The 25,949-nt window shown below is 43.1% G+C and overlaps 1 protein-coding gene across 6 annotated transcripts in view; it reads left to right on the forward strand.

Annotated features, from left to right (window-relative positions):
• The window catches only part of RC3H1 (ring finger and CCCH-type domains 1), a 64,968-nt gene that overhangs the window by 11,016 nt on the left and 28,003 nt on the right, over positions 1–25,949 (forward strand). For all 6 annotated transcript variants that reach the window (XM_081012074.1, XM_081012075.1, XM_081012076.1 and 3 more), the window contains exons 2-5: positions 15,087–15,449; positions 17,864–17,984; positions 19,806–20,045; positions 23,931–24,106. In XM_081012074.1, coding sequence (XP_080868200.1) covers positions 15,219–15,449; positions 17,864–17,984; positions 19,806–20,045; positions 23,931–24,106 — 768 coding nt within the window. In that variant the 5' untranslated portion in view covers positions 15,087–15,218. The remainder of the gene's footprint in view (positions 1–15,086; positions 15,450–17,863; positions 17,985–19,805; positions 20,046–23,930; positions 24,107–25,949) is intronic.

Consider the following 25,949-nt stretch of genomic DNA (forward strand, 5'->3'; position numbering starts at 1 on the left):
GTAGAGTTGGAAGGGACCCTCAAGGGTCATCTAGTCTGCAATGCAGAAAACTCAGATGTGAGGATTATTACTGATTGTGTGGCATTAGTGCCACAGTTCTTTGGGGGCTGTTCTGTGAGATTAATGTTTCTGGAAAACTGACGAAGTAGCTGTCATGCGGATGTGTTTCAAGTAGATTACATTCCAAAATCCACAGTTGAGCTATGTCTTTATTAGAGCCAACCCAAATATCACAAAATAATGAATTAGTTTTTGATTTCTTCATTATTCACCAAACAAGCTCACTTAAAGGCGCAGCCTTTGTGGCTTCAACATCAAGGCAGCTTGTTTTTCTCTCCACTCTTTGTTTGCTTAGCATCTATCCTGAAGAACTCAAAAGCTTGCTAGATGTTTTGTCACACTTTGACTGTTATAAAGATGTTGTCTGACAGATGGCTTCCTTTCATTTTAATGGATTATATGTGATGGTTTTATCATAAGAACTGGCCCCTGAGAGTTTATTCTTTACTTTTACTGTCATCTGCATGGCAGCCTGTTGTCTCTAGACTACCATGGTGGTATTGTCATTGTGAATTTTGGGTAGCCTTAAGATTTTAGACCAGTATTCTCCAACCTGGTGTCCTCCAAACATTTTGGACTAAAATGTCCATAATCTCTAACCACGGGTGACGTTGGCTGAGGCTGATAGGAGTTGTAGTTTAAAAGGTGACTAATATAAATTTATTGATTTCATTGGGTTCCATTGGCTACTCTGTTAGATATACTCATTAAGAAAGCAATGTGGATTAAGAATAGCAAAGCAAACTAAGTGATTTGATTGAAAATCCAAGGCCAAATCTTCCTACTTGCTTACTAAATATATGGCCTTTTCCCAAATTCATCCAAGTTACATAGTTTAAGAAAGAATTTCTAAGTTTCCTACAATGTCCTAACATCTAACATTTTTGGATAAAGTTCTTAATTACCTAATTGGTGCTATAGGCCAGGGTGCTCTTGTATTCATCTGGAAAGTTAGACAGGAACAAAGGGGGAAATGAGTCACTCTGCAAACAACTTTGGGACCACATATTTTCCATCTTTTATGTTAATTGAATTTCTTACATAGGTGAGCCCACCTGTGTTGATAATGGCTGTCCATAGTCTAACCAGGGAAATCATAATTGGACTGTTGTGTACCCTAGTCTCTCTGATACATTCTGAATTTTTTTCCAAAACAGTCAAATAATGTTATTGTTACGGAAGGGGGGGGGCATGTCTTCTTCACTACAATATATTTGCTCAATTTCTCTAGGACTCCATCACCCCTCCCCTGTCCTCCATAATCTCTCAAGTAAGGTGTCAAGACCCTAATCTGGTCAAATCGCTCTGCCAAGCCCTTCCTCCGGGCAATGCCAGGTGACAGACTATGCGTACATGGACCATTGTCTTCTCAGGATGTGCTTATCTGCGCATATCTCCAGCTCTCTGCATATTCCCCCCTCCCTCCTCCATATGTTAATCCAGTGTAACCCAACCTCTTCCTAATGTATTCATGATGTAATCTGTGTAACCCAACCTCTTCTTAATGTATTCATGATGTAACTGGGATGTATTTTGCACTGTATTCTGGGATATGGAGGGAAATTTCAAAAGTTCATGTCACCCCTTTCTCGCTGTTCAATCTCGCCTTGAACCTGTTGCGCAATAAACTTGGATCTTCTGTAGTTTGCTCCTGCGTCCGGCTGAGCTCACTTTCTTCCGCAGGGACCCACGGACTTAGTCCGATGAGCTGGGTGGCAGAGTAACCCCGCACCCAGATTTTAGCCGTAACAGATTCCACATTTGCTGAGACATTCATTATTCTCTTAGTATCTTATTAGCCATGATGTTTTCTTTACCCTTGCAAGGTTCTTACCCAGGCATAGGCAAACTCCAGCCCTCCAGGTGTTTGGGACTACAGTTCCCATCATCCCTGACCACTGGTCCTGTTAGCTAGGGATGATGCCTGTTTTTATCACTCAAACATGCTTCCCTCCTTTGTTATATTAAATATATATCCTTCTTTATCCCAGGAGTTCAGTGCAAGTGACAGCATACTTTAAAAAGTACTAAGCATAAAAAATACTTGCAATTGTAAACTTGGTAAAGGACATATTCAGCTAAATCATTGAGATGGAAACAAGCATAATGATTCCCACTAGTGCAACAGGACCTTCCACCCTTTCTTACCTGCCTCACACCCTTATCAGATCTTCTCCAGAGAGTCAGGAGAACCCCCATTGGACCAGCAGTGTTCACACTGAGGGAATTGCAATTTTAGAATTCAGTATAATTTATCAACACAAATCAATGGGTTTTGATAATGTCATCAGGATTAAGTACTTTGCAGTACAGTATTTGTGACAACCTCTTTTTAAGAGTTGCGAGATTCTTTTTTCTACTGAAAAAACTGATTTTTTTATATATTCACCTTGTGTGTCCTACACTCTAATAGATAGCATGACATAAGCAGCTGGAATTGGCCTGATTTGAAAGTAGTTGAATGAAAAGCCCTGTCACAAGCTGTTCTGGTTGAAGGTAACAATATATTTCCCATACGAATCCATACAGTGGTGCCTCGCAAGACGAAATTAATTCGTTCCGCAAGTCTCTTCGTCTTGCAAGTTTTTCATCTTGCGATGCACGGTTTCCCATAGGAATGCTTTGAAAATCAATTAATGCGTTCCTAGGGAAACCGCCTTCAGACCAGGTCCGGGGACAGTCTGTCCCCGGACCTCTTCTGAAGGCTGGGGGGGGGCAAGGGCTTTTCTTCCCACCCCCAGCATTTTAAAAAACCCCGGGACAGCGGAGGACTTCTCCGCTGTCCGGGCGATCTTAAAATGCTGGCGGGCGGCATTTTAAAATCGCCCCGGGACAGCGGAGGACTTCTCCGCTGTCCGGGGCGATTTAAAAGCCCCTGGGAAGGCAGGCAGGGGGGACAAAGACTTTTGCCCCCCGCCAGCCTTCAGAAGAGGTCCTGGACCTCTTCTGAAGGCGGGCGGGGGGCGAAAGTCTTTGCTCCCCCCCTGCCTTCAAAAGCCCTCCGGGACAGGCAGGCAGGGGGGAGCAAAGACTTTCGCCCCCTGCCCGCCTTCAGAAGGTCTTCCCTCCCCCCCGCCCGGCTTCGGAGCACCGTTCCGAAGCCGGGCGGCGGCGGCAGGTGTTCCCTCCCCCCCGCCCGGCTTCGGAGCACCGTTCCGAAGCCGGGCGGCAGGGGGAGCTGTTCCCTCCCCACCGCCCGGCTTCGGAGCACCATTCCGAAGCCGGGCGGCGGCGGCAGGTGTTCCCTCCCCCCCGCCCGGCTTCGGAGCACCGTTCCGAAGCCGGGCGGCGGCGGCAGGTGTTCCCTCCCCCCCGCCCGGCTTCGGAGCACCGTTCCGAAGCCGGGTGGCGGTGGGAGGTCTTCCCTCCCCCCCGCCCGGCTTCGGAGCACCGTTCCGAAGCCAGGCGGCGGGGGGAGGTGTTCCCTCCCCCCCGCCCGGCTTCGGAGGAGCCTTCCGAAGCCCGGCGGCAGTGGGAGGTGTTCCCGCCCCGCCGCCCGGCTTCGGAGGAGCCTTCCGAAGCCCGGCGGCGGCGGGAGGAGGTGTCCCCGCCCCGCCGCCAGGCTTCGGAGGAGGTCCGAGGACAGTGGGGAAGACGCGCTGCGCTTCCCCGCTGTCCCTGAGATTTCCCTATGGGCTGTCGTCTTGCGAAGCAAGCCCATAGGGAAATTTGTTTTGCGAAGCGCCTCCAAAACGGAAAACCCTTTCGTCTAGCGGGTTTTCCGTCTTGCGAGGCGTTCGTCTTGCGGGGTACCACTGTACCTTTTTTTCCAATAGCCCTTTTCTTCAACATTGGGGCAATGGTTTTCTACTTCAGTTTTTTTTCTATTTTGCTTGTAGAGAAAAGAACCAAAAATGGCACATCGCAAGGAGTGATATAAGGAAGTAATCACTAGTGGAACCCCTGTGCCTGAAATCCAGAATATAGACTGAGGTCAGATCTAGATTCACCAGACTTTGTGGGGAGCAGGAGAGTGGCAATGACTATGTACCCACTCTGAATATAGACTTGTAACTTTGATAAGACACTACAAAAAGGATAGCCCACATTCATGGTGTTGTAATAAGGGCTCTTCATAGACATGAGCTAGTTCCTCAGGTAAAATAGTTGGTTTATTATTATACAGTGGTACCTCGGGTTACAGACGCTTCGGGTTACGCCTTTTCAGGTTATGGACGCGCCAAAACCCATAAGTACCGAAATGGGTTATTTCCGGGTTTTGGCGCATGCGCAGAAGCACCAAATCACATCACGCGTGTACGCAGACGCGGTGCTACGGGTTGCGAATGTGCCTCCTGCATGAATCACATTCGCAACCTGAGGTTCTACTGTATTGCCTTCATTCTACCCTTCTACAGAGCTATGGGTGGCTTACATGATTTATCCTTGCAACAATGTTTTGAGATACATTACATGGATACTGTGACTGGGTTTAAGTGAGGTTCATGGCCAAGCTGGAGATTCAAACCCAAGTTTTCCAGGTCCAGATTTACCACTGTTCACTTCTCATGAAATTCTGGCCCATGCACAGTGACCATTCTAGTGAGATTCTTCTGTGAACCTCATTGTAAGTGTTTGCTCGCTTTTCCAGGGCAGAAGTAGAAATGTGATATGTTCTCTGTCCAGAATTTCTTATCTGTCTTTTTCAAAAATGCCCTGCATTGTCTACAGAACAGCCATAGGACTTACAAAGTCATATTAGCTTTTGGAATGGGGTAAGGGAATGGCTGAGAGAATATTAGTCATCTTTAATATAATATATCCAAAGAGGTTATAGTAAGAAGACATCTTAGTGGTATATATAAACAGGCTTCTTCATTCTAAGAAAGTTCAAATCACAACAAGTTGTGCTAGTATCCTGCCACAACATGGTTAGTAGAGCTGTTACTAGCTCCCATTTCAGTATAGGATGAATGGATCACAGTTAAGTCATTATGAGGCGCTTAAGTTGGGCTTTGTTCTTGTCAGCCAATCACTGGGCTTGCACTTGGTTGCTTATTTGAATAGCCAGACCTATATAAGATTATTTCAGGGGACAGGGTATGAGCATTTTCAGGCAGGCAGGGAGTTTGGCTGTGTGAACTTAAAGTCAAACAATGGCTGCTACCACCCGGAGAACCAGGAAAAAAAGCCAGGTGCATCGAAGGCCACGGTACAGGACACAGTATAGGCAGAGAAGGCCCAGAGGGGGAAAGATACCTGGGAGGCGTGCAAAGCATGGCCATGGAAAGAAGCTCCCTGACAGAAGGCCCTCCAAGAAAGCACAGAAACTGCGGCTTGACAGTGTTCGAATGACCAATGAGGCCCAGAACATCCTTCATTTCTGTGTGCATGACCTCTACAAGAAGGTGTCCTTGGCTGCTGAGCGCTTGAGGAAAAAGAAGCGCCATGTCTCTATTACTGTCTCGGATGTAAGAAATGCCCTGAAAAAGATCATGCCAAGGAAGTATGACAGAAAGTCTGTATCCTCCATTTCCTGCAAATGCCGTTAGAGACATCTCTCCCCTTTCCTGTGACAGGCTTAGAAATGAAGAAAGAAGGGAAAGGGGGGAAGCACTAGCCTGAGAGAAAATCCAGTACTTTGCCTGCCTGAAAAAACACCACCTTCAAATTTCCAAGCAATCCTGTAACCTACCTTTTTATTACTGGATCAACATCACCACTAATAATGAACTTGAGGAAGGGCAGAATCTGGCATTCTGAAGATCATGACAAGATGATTATCATATTGCCCTTATGCTGAATCAGGGAGATGGATTATTGGGTGTTGGAAGAAAATGACTGTCAAGTTGTGGAATATCAAGGACTCTAATCAGCCACTGTGGAGCATGTGAGGTGTTCCCTAAAGGGAGACATATTCCCTTTTTCAATAAAACAGGATCTGTGCAGGAGAACTCATTTCACTGTGTCTTTAATATTCTGGTTCTTCAGAACTATACATTTATTAGGGGAAGGCTAGTTTATGTAGTTTATGGAGGCTGTGTTTTGCATACTCTTCAGAACTTGTAATAATGTTTGACTACGAACTTTTATAAAAATAAGTGATATCAGAATTAGATAGAAATGGAATATGTAGCATGCAACACACTGGCATTTTATCACTGAATATTGCTGTAAATATGTCTTGAATTGCATTGCCTTCTTTAAAACGGTGGAAAAGGAATTTTATGTTAGGACATAAATTATGTTAGGACATTGTGTTAGGGGCTTTATCTGAGAATATGTCCATATTGGTCCCAACCCAAAGATTACCTGATAAAGGGTTTTTTTGTGTACTCACTTTTTGCCATGTATGTTCAGTATCGTAGCAGCTGTTATTTTAAAATGGTGATTAGGTAGTGAATTGCACTGGTTCTATTCCTAGTGTTGCTTCCTTAGATGGAAAGATGTTGCAAGTAGGCATTTTGGGAAATACAGTAAGCACTTGAATTGTTAACCTTTCAGGGTGCATTATATAAATTGTAATAACTGCTCGTTGCCCCAGCTGCAAATCCGTAGAAAAATTTTATTGCACCAGAAGAAAAGAGAGAGATTATATCCTTACATCAGGGATATTATATGCATATGCCCTATGGTGACTCCTGGGGATAGGCACCCCCAAACACTTTGACTAGATGGCTGGAATTTATTATTGGAAACCCTTTTCTCCCTTTGTCAGTGCTTTTTCTCCTTGCCTAAGAAAGCTCCTCTCTAATCTCAGGACTCAGATTACCATGTTGTATTGCTTTAGGACCTAACATTCAGGTAATTCAGTGTTGTGAAACCCATACCACACCAACATAGTTTGCTCCTTTACTCAAGTAACTAAATTGATAGAGAAGGACTGTAACCACTGTAGAAAAGATCTGGCTTTGTGGACAAGAAGGAACAATTATGAAGAAGGTTCAAAATATGGGTAGGCAAGCAGTAGGTGGCTGAACCTGAAAAAGATAGAGTACCTGTGAATATCGGAACCCCCCTTTAGGGACTGGTGGGTTTTTTTTGTTTGCTTTTTTATCTGCCACTTGAGGGACCCAATTCTGCTTATGTTTGCTGACCAGGATATCTTTTCCGTCATGTTTATTAGTGGAAATGTTTAGTAGTTTCATGTTTATTAGTTGAAACCATTGTGCGTCTGTCAGGGCACTCGAAAATAGGGCTTGGGAACCAAGAACTATCTCTCACCCTGTGGGTGATCTAGGAGTGTGGAGTGCTCAGCCCTTGCCCTCTGATTTTGCCTGTGAAGCTTGAGCAGAAGGGTGGAAAGAGGTGTACTGGCCAGGAAGGAAAATTACTAGCAGTTCCTAAGAACAGAACGTAACAAATGCAGCAAGGACAAATGCTGTACAGTGGTACCTCGCGTTAAGTACTTAATTCATTCTGGAGGTCCGTACTTAACCTGAAACTGTTCTTAACCTGAAGCACCACTTTAGCTAATGGGGCCTCCTGCTGCTGCCTCACCGCCGGAGCACAATTTCTGTTCTCATCCTGAAGCAAAGTTCTTAACCTGAAGCACTATTTCTGGGTTAGCGGAGTCTGTAACCTGAAGCGTATGTAACCTGAAGTGTATGTAACCCGAGGTACCACTGTACTTGAGAAAGAAGAATCAAACAGCAAGTATAAACTGACATCCAGGAAAAAATTAGGGATTATAAGATTACAACTGGTGCATGATTTAGCCCTGTTGTGCTATCGCTGTTGCAGTGGTAGTTTGTATCTAAAAGAACATAATTTCTGAAACTCTTGAGGAGTAACGTGGGACACACTTTACTGGGGATAGCCCTGATGCAAGCTCTACTGAAAAAGGGTCATCTATTCCACCTTAGTTCACTTTAGTTCACTTTATCTGTTAGCTGAAGCCTGTCATGCACTGAGTTATGTGAAGACATGTGGGGCAAAGCTGCTGGAAGGCAAGGTGCTAACCCTTATGAATTATGGGTTCCACCTAACCCGGCTCCATCTTTTTCTCCCAACTCCAGAATTCTATGATTCCACGATTCTTGTAATTTTCTTTTTAAAGCAGAAGATTTTATGATTCTAAGATTGCTGTTCTTAGGCTAATGCAGCTGTGTCTTTCAAGGCATGGATTTCTGACAACACTGTGTCACCGAGACAGGCGTTGCTATAATTGTGGGATGTGTGTGTATATATAAAGAATGAGGAAGTAATAAACTTAAAACTTGCAGTTAACACAGTAGACTAGCTCTGACAACTTCTGTTCTTAATATTTTGTTAAGTAAAGAATATTAGCTCAAGTGTGTGCCTATCAAGGAGCTTCAGAAGCAAAAGTAAGGTCCAGTTTTTCAATGCTCAAACTTCTCTACCACTATCATGTGGCATATTTTACTTGATCAGAAGAGAGTCTTTGTTTCGCTGTATAGCTGTGGAAATTCTGTGTAACAGAAACTCGGAACGTTTCATGTATGTTGCAACTGAGTCATTCTTTTTGTAAAGGTGTAGTTCTGATTTTAACTTTGAGAGCTGTTTGAATTGTGAATGCTTTGCAGGGCTGTTAGAATGAGGATTTTGAAGTGCAGGAGACAAATTTTTATTTGTTATTACAAAACAGCGGGTTTTGATATATTTTGAAATAAATGTCAGTTGAACAAAAAATTGCAGACCTGCAGTAAATTGGCTTGTGGTTCTTTTTGTGAAAGTGTTAACTACATTTGTTAATGGGGAAATGCCAGTGGTGTATTTTGTGATTTAAAAAAATAAAACCTTTATGGTAACCTATGTGTACCAGAAAAAAGTATAATTCTGCAACCTGTATAATTTTTGATAATCTGCTGCATTTATATGGCTGTTTTTGCATGATTTTTAAACTTCTGGAGCACCTCAGTGGGGGTTGGGGCACTGTGCTTTAGTGGTTTTGCTCCTATTCCAGGGCCATTTCCAGAAAGCAGTTAGGGAAGGCTGCTTTTCAGGCCCATGGGAGTTGTCCTGTGGTGTCCTGCATGGTTCCATCTTCTTCTGCCATTCTGTTTCATATCTCTGTGCGGCCTCTGAGCTGTCATCTAATTTGGAGTGAAGTGCTAGCAATATGCAGACAACCTCCAGCTCTGTTTCTCTGTTCCATCTGAATCAGAAGAGATGGTTGAGGTGTTAGATCAGTGCTTGGAGGTGGTGATGGACTGAATTTGAGCAGTGTTAGAAATTCAGATATACAGTCATGGAAAAAAGAAAGTGCACCCTCTTTTAATTCTGTGGTTTTATGTATGAGGACGTAATAACAATCACCTGTCCCTTAGCAGGTCTTAAAATTAGGTAAATGCAACCTCAGATGAACAATGCATGACATATTACACTGTGTCATGATTCATTTAACAGAAGTAAAGCCAAAATGGAGAAGGTATATGTGAAAAACTATGTACACCTTATGATTCAGCAGCTTGTAGAACCACCTTTAGCAGCAGTAACTTTATGTGAGCATTGCACGGTCTGACCTTGGGGTGAAGGGACGTCCACTCCTGGGAAGATTGGCACCTGTCTTGGATGTTTTCCACTTTTGAACAATCTTTCTCACTGTAAGATGACTGACTTAAAATTGGTTGGAGATGGCCTTATAACCCTTCCCAATTACATGGGCAGCAACAATTGCTTCTCTAAGAGCATTGCTAATGTCTTTCCTCCTTGGCATTGTGTTAAAACATACCTGAATGCTTTAGACCAGTGATCCCCAACCTTGGGCCTCCAGCTGTTTTTGGATTACAATTCCCATCATCCTTGACCCACTGGTCTTGCTAGCGAGGGATGATGGGAGTTGTAGTCCAAAAACAGCTGGAGGCCCAAGGTTGGGGAACACTGCTTTAGACCAGCAAACTGCCAAAACGTCAACTTTTATAGAGGAGGTTACACTTGCTGGTGATCAATTAAGTAAGGACATTTGATTAGCAGCACCTGTTTGCTACTTAGCCCCTTAATTTCTATGGAAACAGTAAGGGTGTACTTAGTTTTTCACACATGGCTTTTCCATTTTGGCTGTAAATCATGACACAGTGTAATATGTCATGCGATGTTCATCTGAGGTTGTATTTACCTAATTTTAAGACTTGCTAATGAACAGATAATTGTTATTATGTCCTCATATGTAAAACCGCAGAATACAAAGAGGGTGCACTTTTCCCCATGATTGTATAAGCTAGGGGCCAAATGGTTCCTTAAACCAAGGTTATAGCTGCCAAAACAGAATGTCTATTTGCCATTTGGGGGCAAAATGGCTCTGAAGTCTTTATTTTTCAATTGATGAACTGACTGCGATTGATTTTCAGTTAAACACTTGGCTACTTCAGGTGGCAACTTTGAACAAGCTTAAGAACTTTGAGAACTTAAAGCAGAAAAGTCATTTTATCCAGGGACAATCCACCTATTCCATCCTCTTTTTCTTAATGGTGACATGGACCATTCATAATGTAAGAATATCCTTCAAAACTGTGAGCAGGACAGTGGAGTGAGGGAAGTGAAGGCAAACTACAACAATTAAGTATAACACCATTCACTGCTCCTGCTGCACAGAAAAAGCATTTTGGTTCCTAAAATTCATTCTGATTGTGCAGATAAAATATAATGGATAGAATTCTTCAGGATGTTGTATTAGTGTGTGAGAACAGTCAAGATTCAATGATTCCCAGGCATGCAGCTCTAGGTGGTGGTGATGTCAGGCTCCATCCTGGCGCCCTGGCATTTTCACTTGGTTGCAAGTGGCCGATAGTCTGTTGCAAATGCACCTGGCGCCTGGCTTAATTTCAAACACTGGGTGTGAGCCAATAAACTGAAGCTGACTTGGCCACTGTACTCTGGTGACTTGGGGCTGCCCTTGAAGACATCTTAGAAACTTTAACTGGTCCAACATGCAGTGGCCAAATTATTGACTATATTCCATATAGATATCACATGACCACTGTTTTAAAAAGCTGCGCAAGTTGCTGGTTTCTTTTGTGGCCCAATTCAAGCCCTATATGACTCAAGCCCCAAATATCTGAAAGACCGCCTCCTTCCCTACAGAATCGGTTAAGATCAACAGTGGGGCCCTCTTGGTTGTTCCATTGCTCACAGAAGCTCAGGGTAGTAGTGTGTCGGGAGAGGGTGTTCTCGCTGACAGCCCCTAAGTTGTGGAACTCGCTCCCCACCGAGGTGTATTGGGCACATTCATTATTTAGCTTTTGGTGAATGCACCTCTTTACTCTGGCTTTTGACACCTGAGTTGTATATTTTTAAGACCCACCTAAAATTATAATTTTTTTTAAAGCTGCTTTTAACATTGTGTTTTAATTGTTGTAACCCACCCTGGGACCTGCTGGTGAAGGATGGGTAATTAATAATGATTATTATTTTTATTCCTGCTCTGCTAATCATGTAGGCAGTGACAACCAGCATCCTGATTGCTGAAGTTCCATGCAAGTTTCAGAGATTTACCAAACTTTGTCTCTTATCAGCAGCAAGGGCTGTAAATGTGTCTTCTTATAGAAGGTGGATGGTGAATCAGGATGCTGAAAACCATGACCAATGCATTCCCTGTATTTTACACATAATTAATGAACATGCACACATGACAGATGCATTTGTTTTGATCTGTCTAGTTTAAACTGAGCCCTAGGATCTAGTTGGATGATTATTTACTTGAGGTGTCCTTAAGGCTGTGCACTTGCAGATATTGGCTGGTGGAAATATAAGAGCTTGTCATCATAAATCAAAAGAACTGTATGATTTTTGTGCGCAAAAATAGGTGTCTTTAAAAAACAAAACAAAAACTGCTCCTCTCACTAAATGATTCATTGCATAATTCAACTTTGCCAGGAAGCTTATGAAAGTGTCTTGAGAAACACACACATTACCTCTTGATTTTATGGTTACTTCCTGTGAAGCACAAGAAACTAGCAGCCTTCTGGGCCATGAACTTTCTGAGCATGGAACATGTAGCTTACTGTCTCCACACTACGGTATTTCGGCAAAGCATTTCAAGGTACTGGTATAGTATAGCAGCTAAGAGTATGGACTATAAGTCGGGTAGTCCCTGACTTCAGGATCACTCACATTGACTACATACTCATTTGGTTGACCATATACAAGTCTCTATTTTCCTCCTGTTGTGTGTATAATAAAACTGACTAAGTTTATGGGATTGTATCTATAGTTGTATTTGCATTTTATGCTAAACAAGGGGTGGCCAATATGGTTTCCTGCATGTGTTGCCAACCCCAGACAACAACTAGAGGGCACCATGTTGGCTACCCCTGTGCTAAATCATGGTTCAGTGCAGTGAGCACAAGCTGCAGTGAGCCACAGACACTTCTTCTCCCTTTCCCCCTCCCATGTTGCCTGGAGGAGTTCAGAAACTTGATTTCTGTTTCCCTTAAATTTAGCTGGTATTTTTGTCAGAACTAGGGATTGTGATTTAATGTTAACCATGGTCAGTTTCGAAATAAGTCAACTTTAAACCATAGGTAATAAAGCAGTTTTGTTTAAACAAAGTTTTAACTTGAGCATGATGTACAAATGTAGCTACTGTGTCTCAAATGATTATATATCTATATTTAGTTATCTATCTATCTATCTATCTATTCTGTCTGCTTTCTCTGAAAGCAGTGTGTGAAAAATAGTATGTGATTCTTTTCTTTTATGAGGTGCACAAATACATCATGAGAAAACAGTTACTTTATTGCGAGACCTTAATACTGTTCATTCCAACTAGTTTATCAAGGTCCAGTTGTTGTTAGGTTTTGAAAACAAGGATAATCACATCTGAAGATATGAATGCCTCTGTGGGCAGCCATGTTAAAAGGTGCATAGTCTTCGGGGGGGGGGTCTCTCTAAGAGAATATACATTTTTGAACATTTAGTAATTGTATAGTAAGTAAATGAAAAATGCTGTTGTACAAAATGTATTTGCTGCGTAACATTAACTAATAATTAGCACTGCGTGAACACTCAAGTTGCTCTGTAAGCACAGACAAAGCTTGGAATTGGGGACTGAGTAAAAATGCCATATCTTGAGAAATGCCATATTTTGAGTATCACAGCCATTGCCGTCATCCTCCCACCTTGACCATCATCACAGCCAAGCTGCCTAGGAACTTGGTGGTGGTACCAAGTTCCTCGGCAGCTTGGCTGTTAAAGGTGTGTGAGCAACATTTGGTGAAATGAACAAAGCCTGGGATGGGCTTAGAAGCAGTCGGAGGTTGGTGCTTCTTTGCCCCTCTCTGACCAGAAGGAACAAAATATATAAAATGGTGTGAAACGAAACAAATACTGTATTTTTTGCACCATAACACTCACTTTTTTCCTCCTAGAAAGTAAGGGGAAATGTCTGTGCGTGTTATGGAGCGAATGCCTGCGGGGGGATCTGCTGCAGTCGTGAGCAGAGGATCCATGGTTCCCCTTCCTTCCCTCCTCCGTGGTTACAAAGCACGGATCCACATGGATCCTCAGGATTTTTGCATTGGGCTACTCCAAACTCACTGTCAGATCACATGTCTGTGGCCACAGCATGAACCACGAAAATCATATATCCACTATTTTGTTTAGAATTTTTTTTTTCTTGTTTTCCTCCTCTAAAAACTACGTGCGTGTTATGGTCTGGTGCGTGTTATACGGTATATGCAGTGTTGTATAACTTAACAGAATCTAGTGCTACCTCAGCACATAGTTTCAAATTTATTGATACTGGTGGTGGACTCATTCCTTGGAAGTTTTTAAACAGAGGTTGGATGACCGTCTGTAATGGATGCTGTAGCTGAGATTCCTGCATTAAAGGGAGTTGGATTAGATGCCCCTTGGGCCCCTTCCAACTCTAGGATTCTGTGGTTGGTCTTGCAGATAATCGAAAGGTGTTCCTACTTGTTTGTGTGTGTGGGGGGGGGAATTATTTATATTAGTTGTGCATTCACATGGTTACCTGTGTTGAGTAAAAATTCTTTCCAGACAACCAGACAGGAAAGCTTTGTAAAATGTATGGCATTTTAAGCCAGATGTACCTGAAGGGATAGGCTTAGGAAAAATATTTGTGATCTAGTAACATTGTGGGTTGGCCGGTGTTTCCTGCTCTACTCAGGCACTTGATACACCACCATGTTGGTATGTGTTCTGTAGTCCTGTGAGAAAATATCCTAGATGCTTTTGCATAGCCAGATGAAATTGCAAAATCATGGAAGGTGGGAAATGCTCACCCTGGCTGCACTGTGTCAGTCTAGTTGTAATCCTGCCAGTCCTGCCCATATTGCCCAATTTAATCCAGGTGGACAGAGTTTATCCTTTAATAGGTCACGGCTATGGAAATAAGAATAAACACATCTACTTGGCACAGTATGCCTGTGCCTAATGCATGTCACATGCTGCAGTGATGGCACAGGGCAGTGTGCTCTGGTAACTGGTAGATGGACATGGAATAACAAGTTTTGGAAAAAGGCATGCTTTCCTTCTTGCAATAGGATCCTTTCCAGCACAGAAATAACAAATAAGAAGGGGACAAAACAGAAGAATAAGGATCCTTAGATTGAGGCTGTATTAAAATGTTTTTTTGTGGCCAAGTGAAAAGTTTAGCATGCTTTCATCAGTGTGCATGCTGCTCAAAGGTTCCATGGCACTTCACCACACCTCCTTTGGCTGTGCTGCAGACAAAACATACTGGAGTCTGGTTTGTCATATCACCTCAACCACGTTCATTTTCAGCTTAGCACTTATGGTTTGCTCGGGAAACAAACCACAAGCTTCAGGTTCAGATAATATGACAAGGCGGACTCTAGCTTGTTTGTCAATGGTGCAGTACTCTGGGAAGTTTTAGCGGCATCTATTAGCACATTAAACCATAGCTTGTTTTTAAACTGTAGTTTAAATGTGACATGTGAATTGGGCCACTGATTCCAAAGGCTGGGGAAAATTTTTTTTCTGAAAGTTTCACCAGTACTGGGAATAAAATGGAACATGCTACTCCCAAGAAGTCTGTGAAAACCATTGGATGCCTTAATTAAATAGATTAATCCCCTGACTTATAGTACAACATCTATAGACACTAACTTCTTTTTTCTTTCTTTCTTTTGCTTACATTTCAGGTCATATTTCACACTATGTGCTGACTGTCTGTACTTACAGAAAATATTTAAAAACATTTTTTTTTCAAAAAAAAGTTGATTCCAGTGGAATCTGTGCTTTAGATTTTGTCTTGTGAAGTAACGCCTGAAGAAATGCCTGTACAAGCTCCACAATGGACGGATTTTCTTTCCTGCCCTATTTGCACACAAACATTCGACGAAACAATCCGGAAGCCTATCAGCCTGGGCTGTGGCCACACAGTATGCAAGATGTGCCTGAACAAGCTCCACCGGAAGGCATGCCCCTTCGACCAGACCACTATCAATACAGACATCGAGCACCTTCCTGTGAACTCAGCCTTGCTGCAGCTTGTGGGTGCTCAGGTAAGGGTATCTTAGCCTGTTTCCCCCCATCAGATTTGTTTACTGTGGAAGGAGCAAATGTATCTGTATATATAATGAAAGTGTCATAATGTTGTTGCTCTGCAATTCACTTGGCCACAGACAAGTGGCACTGCTGACTACAGTGTGAAGATAGGTGTTGGATGCCCAGTTGAGTTGCAGAGGGACAGCCAGAACAAGTTGTCACAGAAACCCAACAGCTGTCCTTCACCTTTGCCTGCAATCTCCAGGCCAGCTGGTGCTGCTACTGGCCACCTTCCTCCTCCTTGGACAGCTTGGCAATCTGCTTCTTCCACCTCCACCAATTAAGATGAAGAGTCATCCCAGTAGTAGGGCTAGGCAATATCTGGTTTTCAACATTGCAGTATATCACCAGCTCAACATTGTGATTTAGTGATATATCACAGTGTCTGAAACATGGAACTATGTAGGGTGCAGGGGGAGCAGTCATGAAGATCACACGGGTGGAGTGGAGATCAGGCAAAGGAGCAGTCATGGAGCTTAATAGGTATGTGCTATCTGCACTGTGGATTCCCCTTCTCAGAGGCAGGCAAGCCCTCAAGTCTGGAGGGTGAACTCCTTCCACTTTTCCCTAGACAGAGAGAGGGGGAAGGACAAAGCAGCCCAACCATGATTCCTGCACCAGGTAGAGACACCACAATTATGGGGGGGGGGTGCCCAGGCTGGGAGTGGGACTGTTCTGCCATTGGAAGGGAAAGGGAGGGAAGCCAGCCAGCCAGCCGCCAGAAGGCTCGCAATTATACTGCCCCCTGGAGTTTGAAGGCTGTGTTTTGCAATACATTGCCAACTCAATTGTTTTGAAATGGTTCTTATGATGTGGTCTATGAACTGGTGTTGGACGATGTATCAATACATCGCCCACCCTACCCATCAGAAGGAGCTGTGGAGGAAGAGTTGGCCCAGATGAAGTGCTGTCCAGCACTTCTGGTTTTCCATGGTGTTCCTCCTACTGAGCCAATTCTTCATCCTGCTTGGCTGCAATGGTGGCATGAGGTAGAAAGAGGAAGGTCTTAAGGAGTTAGTGGTTGGGGCTAGGAGGTTTGGTGAATTGTGAAGGGTTTGCTGTGGTCGACGTGAAAAGGTTGGTAAGGTGTTGGGGGGGCTGGCAGGGGTAGGAAGGATTGATAAGTGAAGCCCCCACCATTAAAAAAAACCATGTGCAAATAATAGACAATAGAAGTCAACAAGTATTTCAGATCATGGGACTTTTAAATGTTATATTGTTCTCAAGAAGGCAGATAGAGCAACGTGCAAATCTTAACTTTGCAAAGTTATTGCTTTGTTTACAACATACGAATGATGTAGGCTGCACTATTTGCCTAAAAACTTGCGTCTATGGTGCAAGTAAGTTGCCTAATTGCAACTTGAGGTAAAGTTATGTACCTGCTTAAATTCCCAGCGTTTCAGGAGAGAAGGTAGCTTGAGGCCCCTCTCCTGCCATTAATGCCCCAGTTCTGCCACACACACCCCCTTCTGCACCTGTTATGCAGCCTACCTTAAATCCTGCTTGCTGCAGGAGACGGCTGGTGTTGGATAGCAAAATGTGCTGGGGGGCGGCGGCGGCAATTAGAGAAGCCATGATCGCTTTCCCTTCTATTGTATTGATGGATTTGTTATTATTTTTACCATTCTCCAGGTTGCAAACTTGGAACCTTATGTAAATGTGATGTGTGAACCAGCTCTTAGTAACAGCCATGTTTATGTTTGTAGTAGCTTGTCAAAAATAGTAAATAGGGTTGCTTCAGACATCATTACTTTTCTTTTGTCCGATATCAAATCCTGTAATAATTGCTGGAGTTCTGAAGATTTGAGTATGGATAGGATAGATGGGAAGTTCCCACTTTCCCTTGTCATTAAGTTACAGTTTATTGAAAACACAGGCGTCTGGAGGCAAAGTAATAGGCCACAGTTACTACCACTTTTGAGATTGAATATTTTTTCTTAGTTTTTCATACTGAAGGGGATACTAACATAATTTTTAAAAACTCCTCCTGATTTCAACGCCTGCTGCATTAAATCTATTTTTATAGGAAGGTGAAACAGAAAGGTTGGAAATTAATAAAAAAGGAAAATATTTTCAGATATGCTAAGAAAAATAAATTGTCTTGTCATAGAAGAAAATTTGATGAATAGTTGCAAGGCAACTATTGTACTGAATGGTACAAATGTGATTAATTTGATAGGCTCACTGTAAAAGTATGTGACAGGAATTTTTGCTTTGAATTTCTTTCAATCCGTTATTGTATTAAAGTCATATGTGTTATTTAAAGTTAAAAGAGTTTTAGAGATGCGCTGCATTTTCCTCAGTTGTTGGGGTAGATGACTGGAACTGCTAGTCTCTTCACTTTTGTACTTTGATTGTTACCTATGCACAGGTGCCAGAACAGCAGCCAATAACTCTACGTAGTGGCGCCGAAGATACCAAGCATTATGAGGAAGCCAAGAAATGTGTGGAAGAACTAGCCTTGTACCTTAAACCGCTCAGCAGTGCAAGAGGTGAATAAGTGCTCTTTCATACATTATAAGAAAACTAAAACAGTTAAGCAGCATCTATTGGTTTTTAAAAAATACCCCCAACACTATTACATTGACTACAATAGATGAAAACCTGCAGCTGAAAACACAATCACTTTGAGTGCCAAAGAAGTAATGTTAGAAAAGAAAAATTGCAAATAGAATTGAAACATTACCACACACAATATTTTAATAGTCAGCCTGTCCTACACAATACCTTTGTGGCATGTCAGTAGCCCAAAAGAAACCAACTTGCTTTCATTTTAGGCAAGTTAACTCTGATTGCCCAAAAAGAGCCCTGTCACAGGTGACCAGCTGAGTGGCTATTTGCTAGTGCTAAATTCAGCAATCAGATTGTTCAAGAATTATTACTGTCATTCCTCATTTTCAAATAGCAAGAAGAAATAGCAGAAGGTGTTACTGTGGACCCTTAGTTAAAATGCAAATTTTAATCAGTTAATTCATCAGCTAAGAGGGTTAGATGGTGCTTGTCAGCCTGCGAAAGTAGCCCATCTAGAGAATGAAAACTCATCTTAAGCCTCCACTGCCTTGAGGGATATCATTGGGAGAAGAAAGGGCTAAGGAGTAGGCGCTACACAAATCCAGAGTGAAGTCCCTAAAACGGTTGGATGGCGTCTTGTATGCCTCCTTCTGAAAACTCCTGCAGCCAAGCTGGTGCCAAAAGTATTGCTTTCTTTTTCTTTGGACCATATCAGCAAGGCTGAGAGTCATCTGGGCAGCCCAGGACCTCCACACTGCCCAGGCTTGCACCCCAGGGAGGTCCCTTTGGTGCTGCTGATGCAGTGGTTTGACCCCACCCCGTAGGTGTACTCGAGACAGACAGGTGCCAGCAACGACCAGCTAAGTCTTTATGAATTTGCATATTTGTAAAACAGTAAAACGGGGAAGACATTTCAGTGACCTGCATAAATGTTTGACACTTAAAAAATAAATAAATTCTGCTGCCCCACCCGGTAGTTTCTTCCACTTGGTTTGACTTTCTTGCTGTTTCAATGCTATGGGGGGGGGGGGGTTCATGTGATTTCTTATAAGGAAAACCCCACACTTTTCCCAAGTGATAAACTACTGTGTTCACAGAGTTTCCTCAACCCTCTTGCATATTCCCTGCACTCAGTCTTGTCTTTGTTAGCTGCACTGCGGAAAACCGGGGTGGGGTGGGTAAGACAGAGAAATGTGGGCGAGTTCTTCATGATGGGAACAGTGCAGCTACTTTGAAGGGCAATGAGATAATTTGGAGTGTGAATACACGAATTAAGTTCTTAACCCGAGGTACCACTGTAGTGGGAACATAAATTGATATGGAAATTCATTATTTGGAAATGAATGGTAAAGAAGCAAAAACAGAAAGAGGAGAGGCTTCTTCATGATGGCTTAAATTGGTTCATTTCGAAGACAAGGAGTTAATTTTGGGAAGAAAAAAGAAAACATGAAACATGTAAGAATATATTAAAAATGGAGGATTTTAGAAACAAATCTGCTGCCTGGTTATCTATTAAAAACTTACTTTGCAGGCCTACTTTGTACAGTTCCAGTTCGTTTGTAGTGCACACTTATCCAGAGTGACTTTTTGATGTTTTAGTTTCATGGAAGCTAGTTTACAACTGAATATTTTTTAGTTGATCACTAACTAGAAAAAAAGGGATATCTACAGAAGACATTTTACAGGCTATAACTCTCTTAAGACTGAAGTACAATTTCACTAATCTGCCAATGGACTATAAGCCTTGCATTGCCCCTGAAAAACTGAGAAATAACTTCTCTTCTTCTGTTTTTTTTTTAAAGGTGTGGGACTGAACAGCACCACTCAGAGTGTACTCAGTCGCCCCATGCAAAGGAAACTTGTGACATTAGTCCACTGCCAGTTAGTGGAGGAAGAAGGGCGGATCAGGGCTATGCGTGCAGCACGATCTCTGGGTGAAAGAACTGTCACGGAGCTCATTCTTCAGCACCAGAACCCCCAGCAACTTTCTTCCAACCTCTGGGCTGCAGTGAGGGCCAGAGGCTGCCAGTTCCTTGGACCAGGTATATATCACTCAAGCCATGGCATTTGGTACAGTAACAAAAATTAAGGAAATTGGTGAATTTGGTTACTTACAATTTTGAATGACTAAAATACTACTTAGTTGAACTGATCAATAAGGAAAAGTCCATTGATTTCTATGGGTCTACTGTGAGTATGATTCTGATTAATATTTGATATCACCCTAAATATCTATTCCCTATAGTGCTGACAGTTTGAACTTCACAGATAATGGATTCAGAGAAGTGGGATGCATGAAATGGAAACCCTGGATTATTTAAACCCTGTATTATTTAAAATATTTATATATTGACTTTCGCCAGGTTCAGGATATCTTATAGTCTCAATATTAAAACATCACTGAGCAGCAATAATAAAAACATCTACAACTACCCTGCCAATTTTTAGATAACTGGTAGACTTCAATATGTGACTGGGCTTTATACTATTGCTTAAAGGCCAGGTGAGTGCACCATCACGCTTTTCATAGAAGGTCATTCCAAAGCTCAGGGAAGACTACTGAAAACACCCTGTTCTTTACTGCAAATGACAAAATCTTCCTTGCTGAGGGGGCAGAGGAGGACTTCTGATAATCTCAACATATGAATTTATTGTTTTTGTTATATTTATATCCTGTTTTTCATCCTGTGAGCCAAGACAGCACACATGGGTTGCCAGGTAGACTCTCTCAGGCATTGACCAAACCCAGACCTGTTCAGCTTCGGTAGGATGGCTGTTTGTCATGTGCACTGGAATACACACATAGTTGTGTGCTTTTTCTTAACTGCTAGAATACCCACTCGCATGAAAAATATATATTTTAAGTGAATATTGCTGACATGCGATAGCTCAGTTGGTAGAGTATGAGACCCTTTATCTTAGGGTCATAGAATCAAGCCCTACGTTGGGCAAAATATTCCTGCATTGCAGGGGGCTGGACCAGATGGCTCTTGTGGCCCCTTGCAATTCTACAGTTCTGTTAATCTTCGTTACTAGATTAGGACCATGCAGGGTGGATAAAAATCAATGATTTTTTTTCTATTTAAATCAGATTTTTTTTAAAAAAATGCTTTTGGAGGAAAAATCTTTCTAAAGATAGTTTTCTATTTAAGTTACATTATAGTCCAAAGGCTATTCATCAGGAAATAAGGATTTGTTTTTGATTATGTAGCATGAGGCTTTATAGGCAGTGTGTAAATTTTTTGGTAAATGAATTCCATTAATCCATTCACAATGTCATGCGCTTCCAGAGGTTTCTGTAAGATTATTTGGGGCAGTTTTTCTAACAAGAAGATATCACAGATGCTTGTTTTTGCAGTTCTCGAAAGTGTGAATTTGTGTCTACAGGAAAAATGTTATAAAATAAACATACAGAGTTGAGGAAAAAACCTTAATCCCATTGTTCCTTTGCAAATTTATATACACAGAATCAACCCCTTACCTCTTAAATGCTAAGTTCCAAGAGGTTCAATGAATAGATTGTTTGGAGTGGAATAGATCTCCAGAAGTAGCTAAGTGTGAAGCAGTAAAAATGAAAGCACAACCTTGTGAGCAGAATACTCCAAGAGTCTTAGGATCTTTGTGTAACTATTGTGCAAGTCAGTTGCATGTCTGTGCAACTCAGACTGGAGGCAAGTGCTGAAGGCACTTCAGGGCTGGCAGCCTCTTCCCAATCCCACTGGGTTCCAGCAACTGCACTAACACTTAACTGTATAGAATAGGCACCTGAATGTAGAAGCAAATCCAAAGGGGTGGTGGTGGTGGAAATAGTAACTGGGATCTGTAAGTTCTCAGTGAGACCTTGAAGTGCTTGCCAGTCAACTAATAAGAGTTCACTGGTTCCAGGCCCTTCTTCCCAGGGCTTGCCTGACATTCCCCAAACAATAAAGTCTCTACCTGGAACTTCAGTCCTGCAGCAGGAATCCCTGAAGTTCTCTGCTCTAGTCCTTGATTCCCCTTTTCCAGCTTTCCACCAGCCTGTTTCTCCTCGGCCTGCTCTTTCTGCAAGCCTCTTCCAGCCTAGGCCTACCAATTGTATCTCTCTTCCTCCTTCCCCTCTAAAAAAAGTACAGCAGAAAAGTTGTCAAAATATAAACAGTTAACTTATTAAACCTCACAATAATTTCATAATTATCTCTCTGTGTATTTCTAATAGTATAACCAAATCAGTAATTTTTGATATAACTGTAAAAACTACTCTGAAAATTTATTATTCCAAAAATGAAGCCTTATACCAGCAAGAATGAGTCTTTCTGTAAGAAAATGATTTAAATCAAGCCTTACTGACTAGTGATTTAAATCGTGATTTAAATCTATTTGATTTAAATCAAATCTACTCTGGGACCATGTGGTCTAGGTGCCTAGCAGTCTCACCATGCTTAATCAGCACAGCGCAACAGCTGAGTACAGAACTGTTAAATTGTCGAAATAATGAGAAGACAGATTCAGTTTGAGCTTAGATGCGGAGTATGAAAACAAACTGTTGATTTAGATATATTTCAACATTGTTTTCCATACAACCTGCACAAAGTTCCTATTAGCCGTCATAATATCAGACTGTAAGTTATAATACTGTAATATCTTTCGATTTGGGTACATCAAAAAATGAATTGGGATTCTCAGTATTTTCAACAGTAGACCTGCCTGTACACTGGATTATTGACATTTCTAAAACCATGTGATATAGACTAAAGATTTTCTTTTAAGTGAACTGTATGTTGTCGGGGTTCTACTCAAGCTGCTTGTTTGTATAGTGGGTGCCACATTTCACAGCTTGACCATAACACTGAGGTTTGTAGAACCTCTAATGCAGTCATTAAGCCTGGTGTAAATTATGTAAGGGACAAGGGTGGCGCTGTGGTCTAAACCACAGAGCCTAGGGCTTGCTGATCAGAAGGTTGGCGATTCAAATCCCTGCCATGGGGTGAGCTCCCATTGTTTGGTCCCAGCTCCTGCCCACGTAGCAGTTTGAAAGCATGTCAAGTACAAGTAGATAAATAGGTACCACTCTGGCGGGAAGGTAAACAGTGTTTCTGTGCGTTGCTCTGGTTCACCAGAAGCAGCTTAGTCATGCTGGCCACATGACCCGGAAGCTGTCTGCAGACAAACGCCGGCTCCCTTGGCCCATAGAGCGAGATGAGCGCCGCAACCCCAGAGTCGTCCATGACTGGACCTAATGGTCAGAGGTACCTTTACCTTTAAGTTACCGTATTTTTCGCCCTATAGGACGCACTTTTCCCCCTCCAAAAATGAAGGGGAAATCTGGGTGCGTCCTATGGGGCGAATGCAGGCTTTCGCTGAAGCTTGGAGAGCGAGAGGGGTTGGTGCGCACCGACCCCTCTCGCTCTCCAGGCTTCAGGAAGACATCCACAGCCTAGGCAGCCCTGCGGGAGTTCCCGCAGGGCTGTCTAGGCTGTGGATAGCAGCTTGCTTCCCGGAGCGCCGGGCACACTGAAAGCAGAGCGCCCGGCGCTTCGGGAACACATCCGCAGCTTAGGCAGCCCTGCGGGAGTTCCCCGCAGGGCTCCCCACGCTGCGGATAGCAGCCTGCCGCCCGGCGCGAGGGACGCCCTGAAGCAGAGTGCCCCTCGCACCGGGCAGACATCGGCCAGCCCCACAAGCTCGGGGGGCAGCAGGGAGGCGCAGCGCCGCCATCCCGCTGTTCCTTGACCTGGTTCGGTTTCCCCAACCTGGTTTTGGGGGGGAAATAAAGGAATTTTTTCCCCCTTTATTTCCCCCGCCAAAAAACTAGGTGCGTCCTATGGGACGGAGCGTCCTATGGGACGAAAAATACGGTATGTAAGGCGTAAACAAAATAGAATAAGCAGTATATATCTGATATTGCTCTTAATACCTGTCATTCTGTCATGCTACTCTTTATTTTTCAGCAATGCAAGAGGAAGCTCTCAAGTTAGTTCTTTTGGCTTTGGAAGATGGATCTGCTTTGTCTCGGAAAGTCTTGGTTCTCTTTGTGGTACAGAGGTTGGAGCCACGATTTCCTCAGGCTTCTAAAACCAGCATTGGGCATGTTGTCCAGCTTCTATACAGAGCCTCCTGTTTCAAGGTACAGAGCAAGCTGTTCTGGTTGTGGTTTCAGGGATTTTGAAGTAGATACTGGGTTGTTATTATTAGTGCAGAAAGAGTGCAGATAGAATAACCTGTATTCAGAAAAACCTTCACATCAAGGAGCCAGTTTGAATATTACAAAGAGCTTTAGAAACAGAAACTTTAATCATGTAGTACTCAAAATGCACCAGAATATCTCTTGGCTGATCATTCGCCTGGGACATCAGGCCCAAGATCCACTTTTAGAAACTCAGATATATAAGCTAGGCACCCAAAGGCCCCTTAAACCGGAGTCACCATCACCACAACAGGATGTGTATTTGCCAGGGGGTTGGACATGATGACCCACGGGGTCCCTTCCAGTTCTATGATTCTGTTATCTCAACTACATTGCTTGATTGTAGTTTGCTCTTACAATGATTCACTTGTCCCAGTACGCAAGAACTGTGGTCTGTGAGCTTCATTTGGGAGGCCTGTGGAAAGGTTGCTGCAGTGTCAAGTATATCTGTACTCAGCCCTGCACTTACTTTCCTTGATGGGATGATGGAGGACTAAGATGTCCATGATTCTCACAGCAGTGCAGAAGGAAAACACGCACATCTTTTGCCACACACGAGTCAGCTGACTCCATCGAGATGACAGTCGCTACCTGGTGCCCAGAAATCTCCATGTGGTTATAATTGGACCCACCCCAGTAGCAAAATGTGCCTGGTGCCCTGGGAATTTCAGACACTGCCTTGAAGAGGCTCTTTCCATGTCAGACATAGAGAAGAGTCTGAAATTAAGCTGTTAAACTAGGTCACAGGAAAAGCAGGCATGTTCTCACCACCTTTTCCTAGAACCCTAGTATGAGGAAATTTTGCCGAACTTCATTAGATTGGTCTTCTCACTTTAATTCTAAAACTTCCAATGCCATTTGCTGGAGTTGCAGTTCAGACTGATGAGCTGCAACAAGACTTAACTGAGCACTAGAGCTCTGAAACCAGTACTGTATGAGGTTCGGATCACAATTTGAGCTGGCAGTACATCGCACCAGCTCAGCTTGCCTGCAGACAGCAAAGGCACAGGCAGGCAGAGCCTGAGAAGGTTCAGGGCGAGTGCCTGCCTTCTCAAGCTCCATCTACATTCATTCCTGTCCCTTTGAGGAGCTCCTCTGACTTGCGTGAGCCTGAGTCCCCAGCCGAGCAGTTTAACAAAGCCCCAATGCCCCTCTGCCTGACATGAAGCAGAGTGGTATCAGGCCTTGTTCAGGAGGGCTAGGCGATGTATCTCAGCTGCTGCTTCCTCCCTAAGGTGGTGGTGGTGGGAGAGAAGCAGCCAAGATACATTCCAGACATTGTGATATATCAGTATAATTGTGGTATTTAGCTGCCGATACATCACAATGTTTAAAACCAGATATCGCGCAGCCCTACTGAGTACTTGATTTGCTCTTTTAGAAATGTCAGCTGTTTGACTAGATAATCAAGTTTAGCTTCTAGGGTCTGCAGCACCACTGACTTGTTGGATGCCAGTTCCGATCTGATCTTATCCAGGTACACATCGGAATCCGCAGTTTCGTCAATGACATTAGTCAATTTTGCGCTCTTTTGACATTGGATACCTCCCCACACCATGTCTCTGCTGCCTCATATGATAGGTCTGAATAGCCTGCTTCAAATTCAGCTCTGGTATCTTTTTTTGGCCAGTTACTTTTAGGGCCTCTCAGTCCTTGCAGCATTAGCTTTACAGGCACCCTTTACAATATTTGCCCTCTGGTTATTGAAGCCTTGTTCTTAAAGCAGCCATTAGGCTTCATGATACACTCCACTCCACTGCTGCCAAAAGGTGTTGAACTAGAG

Source organism: Podarcis pityusensis (genome assembly GCF_964106645.2).
Source record: "Podarcis pityusensis genome assembly, chromosome: 6".
Classification (NCBI taxonomy): Eukaryota; Metazoa; Chordata; class Lepidosauria; order Squamata; family Lacertidae; genus Podarcis; species Podarcis pityusensis.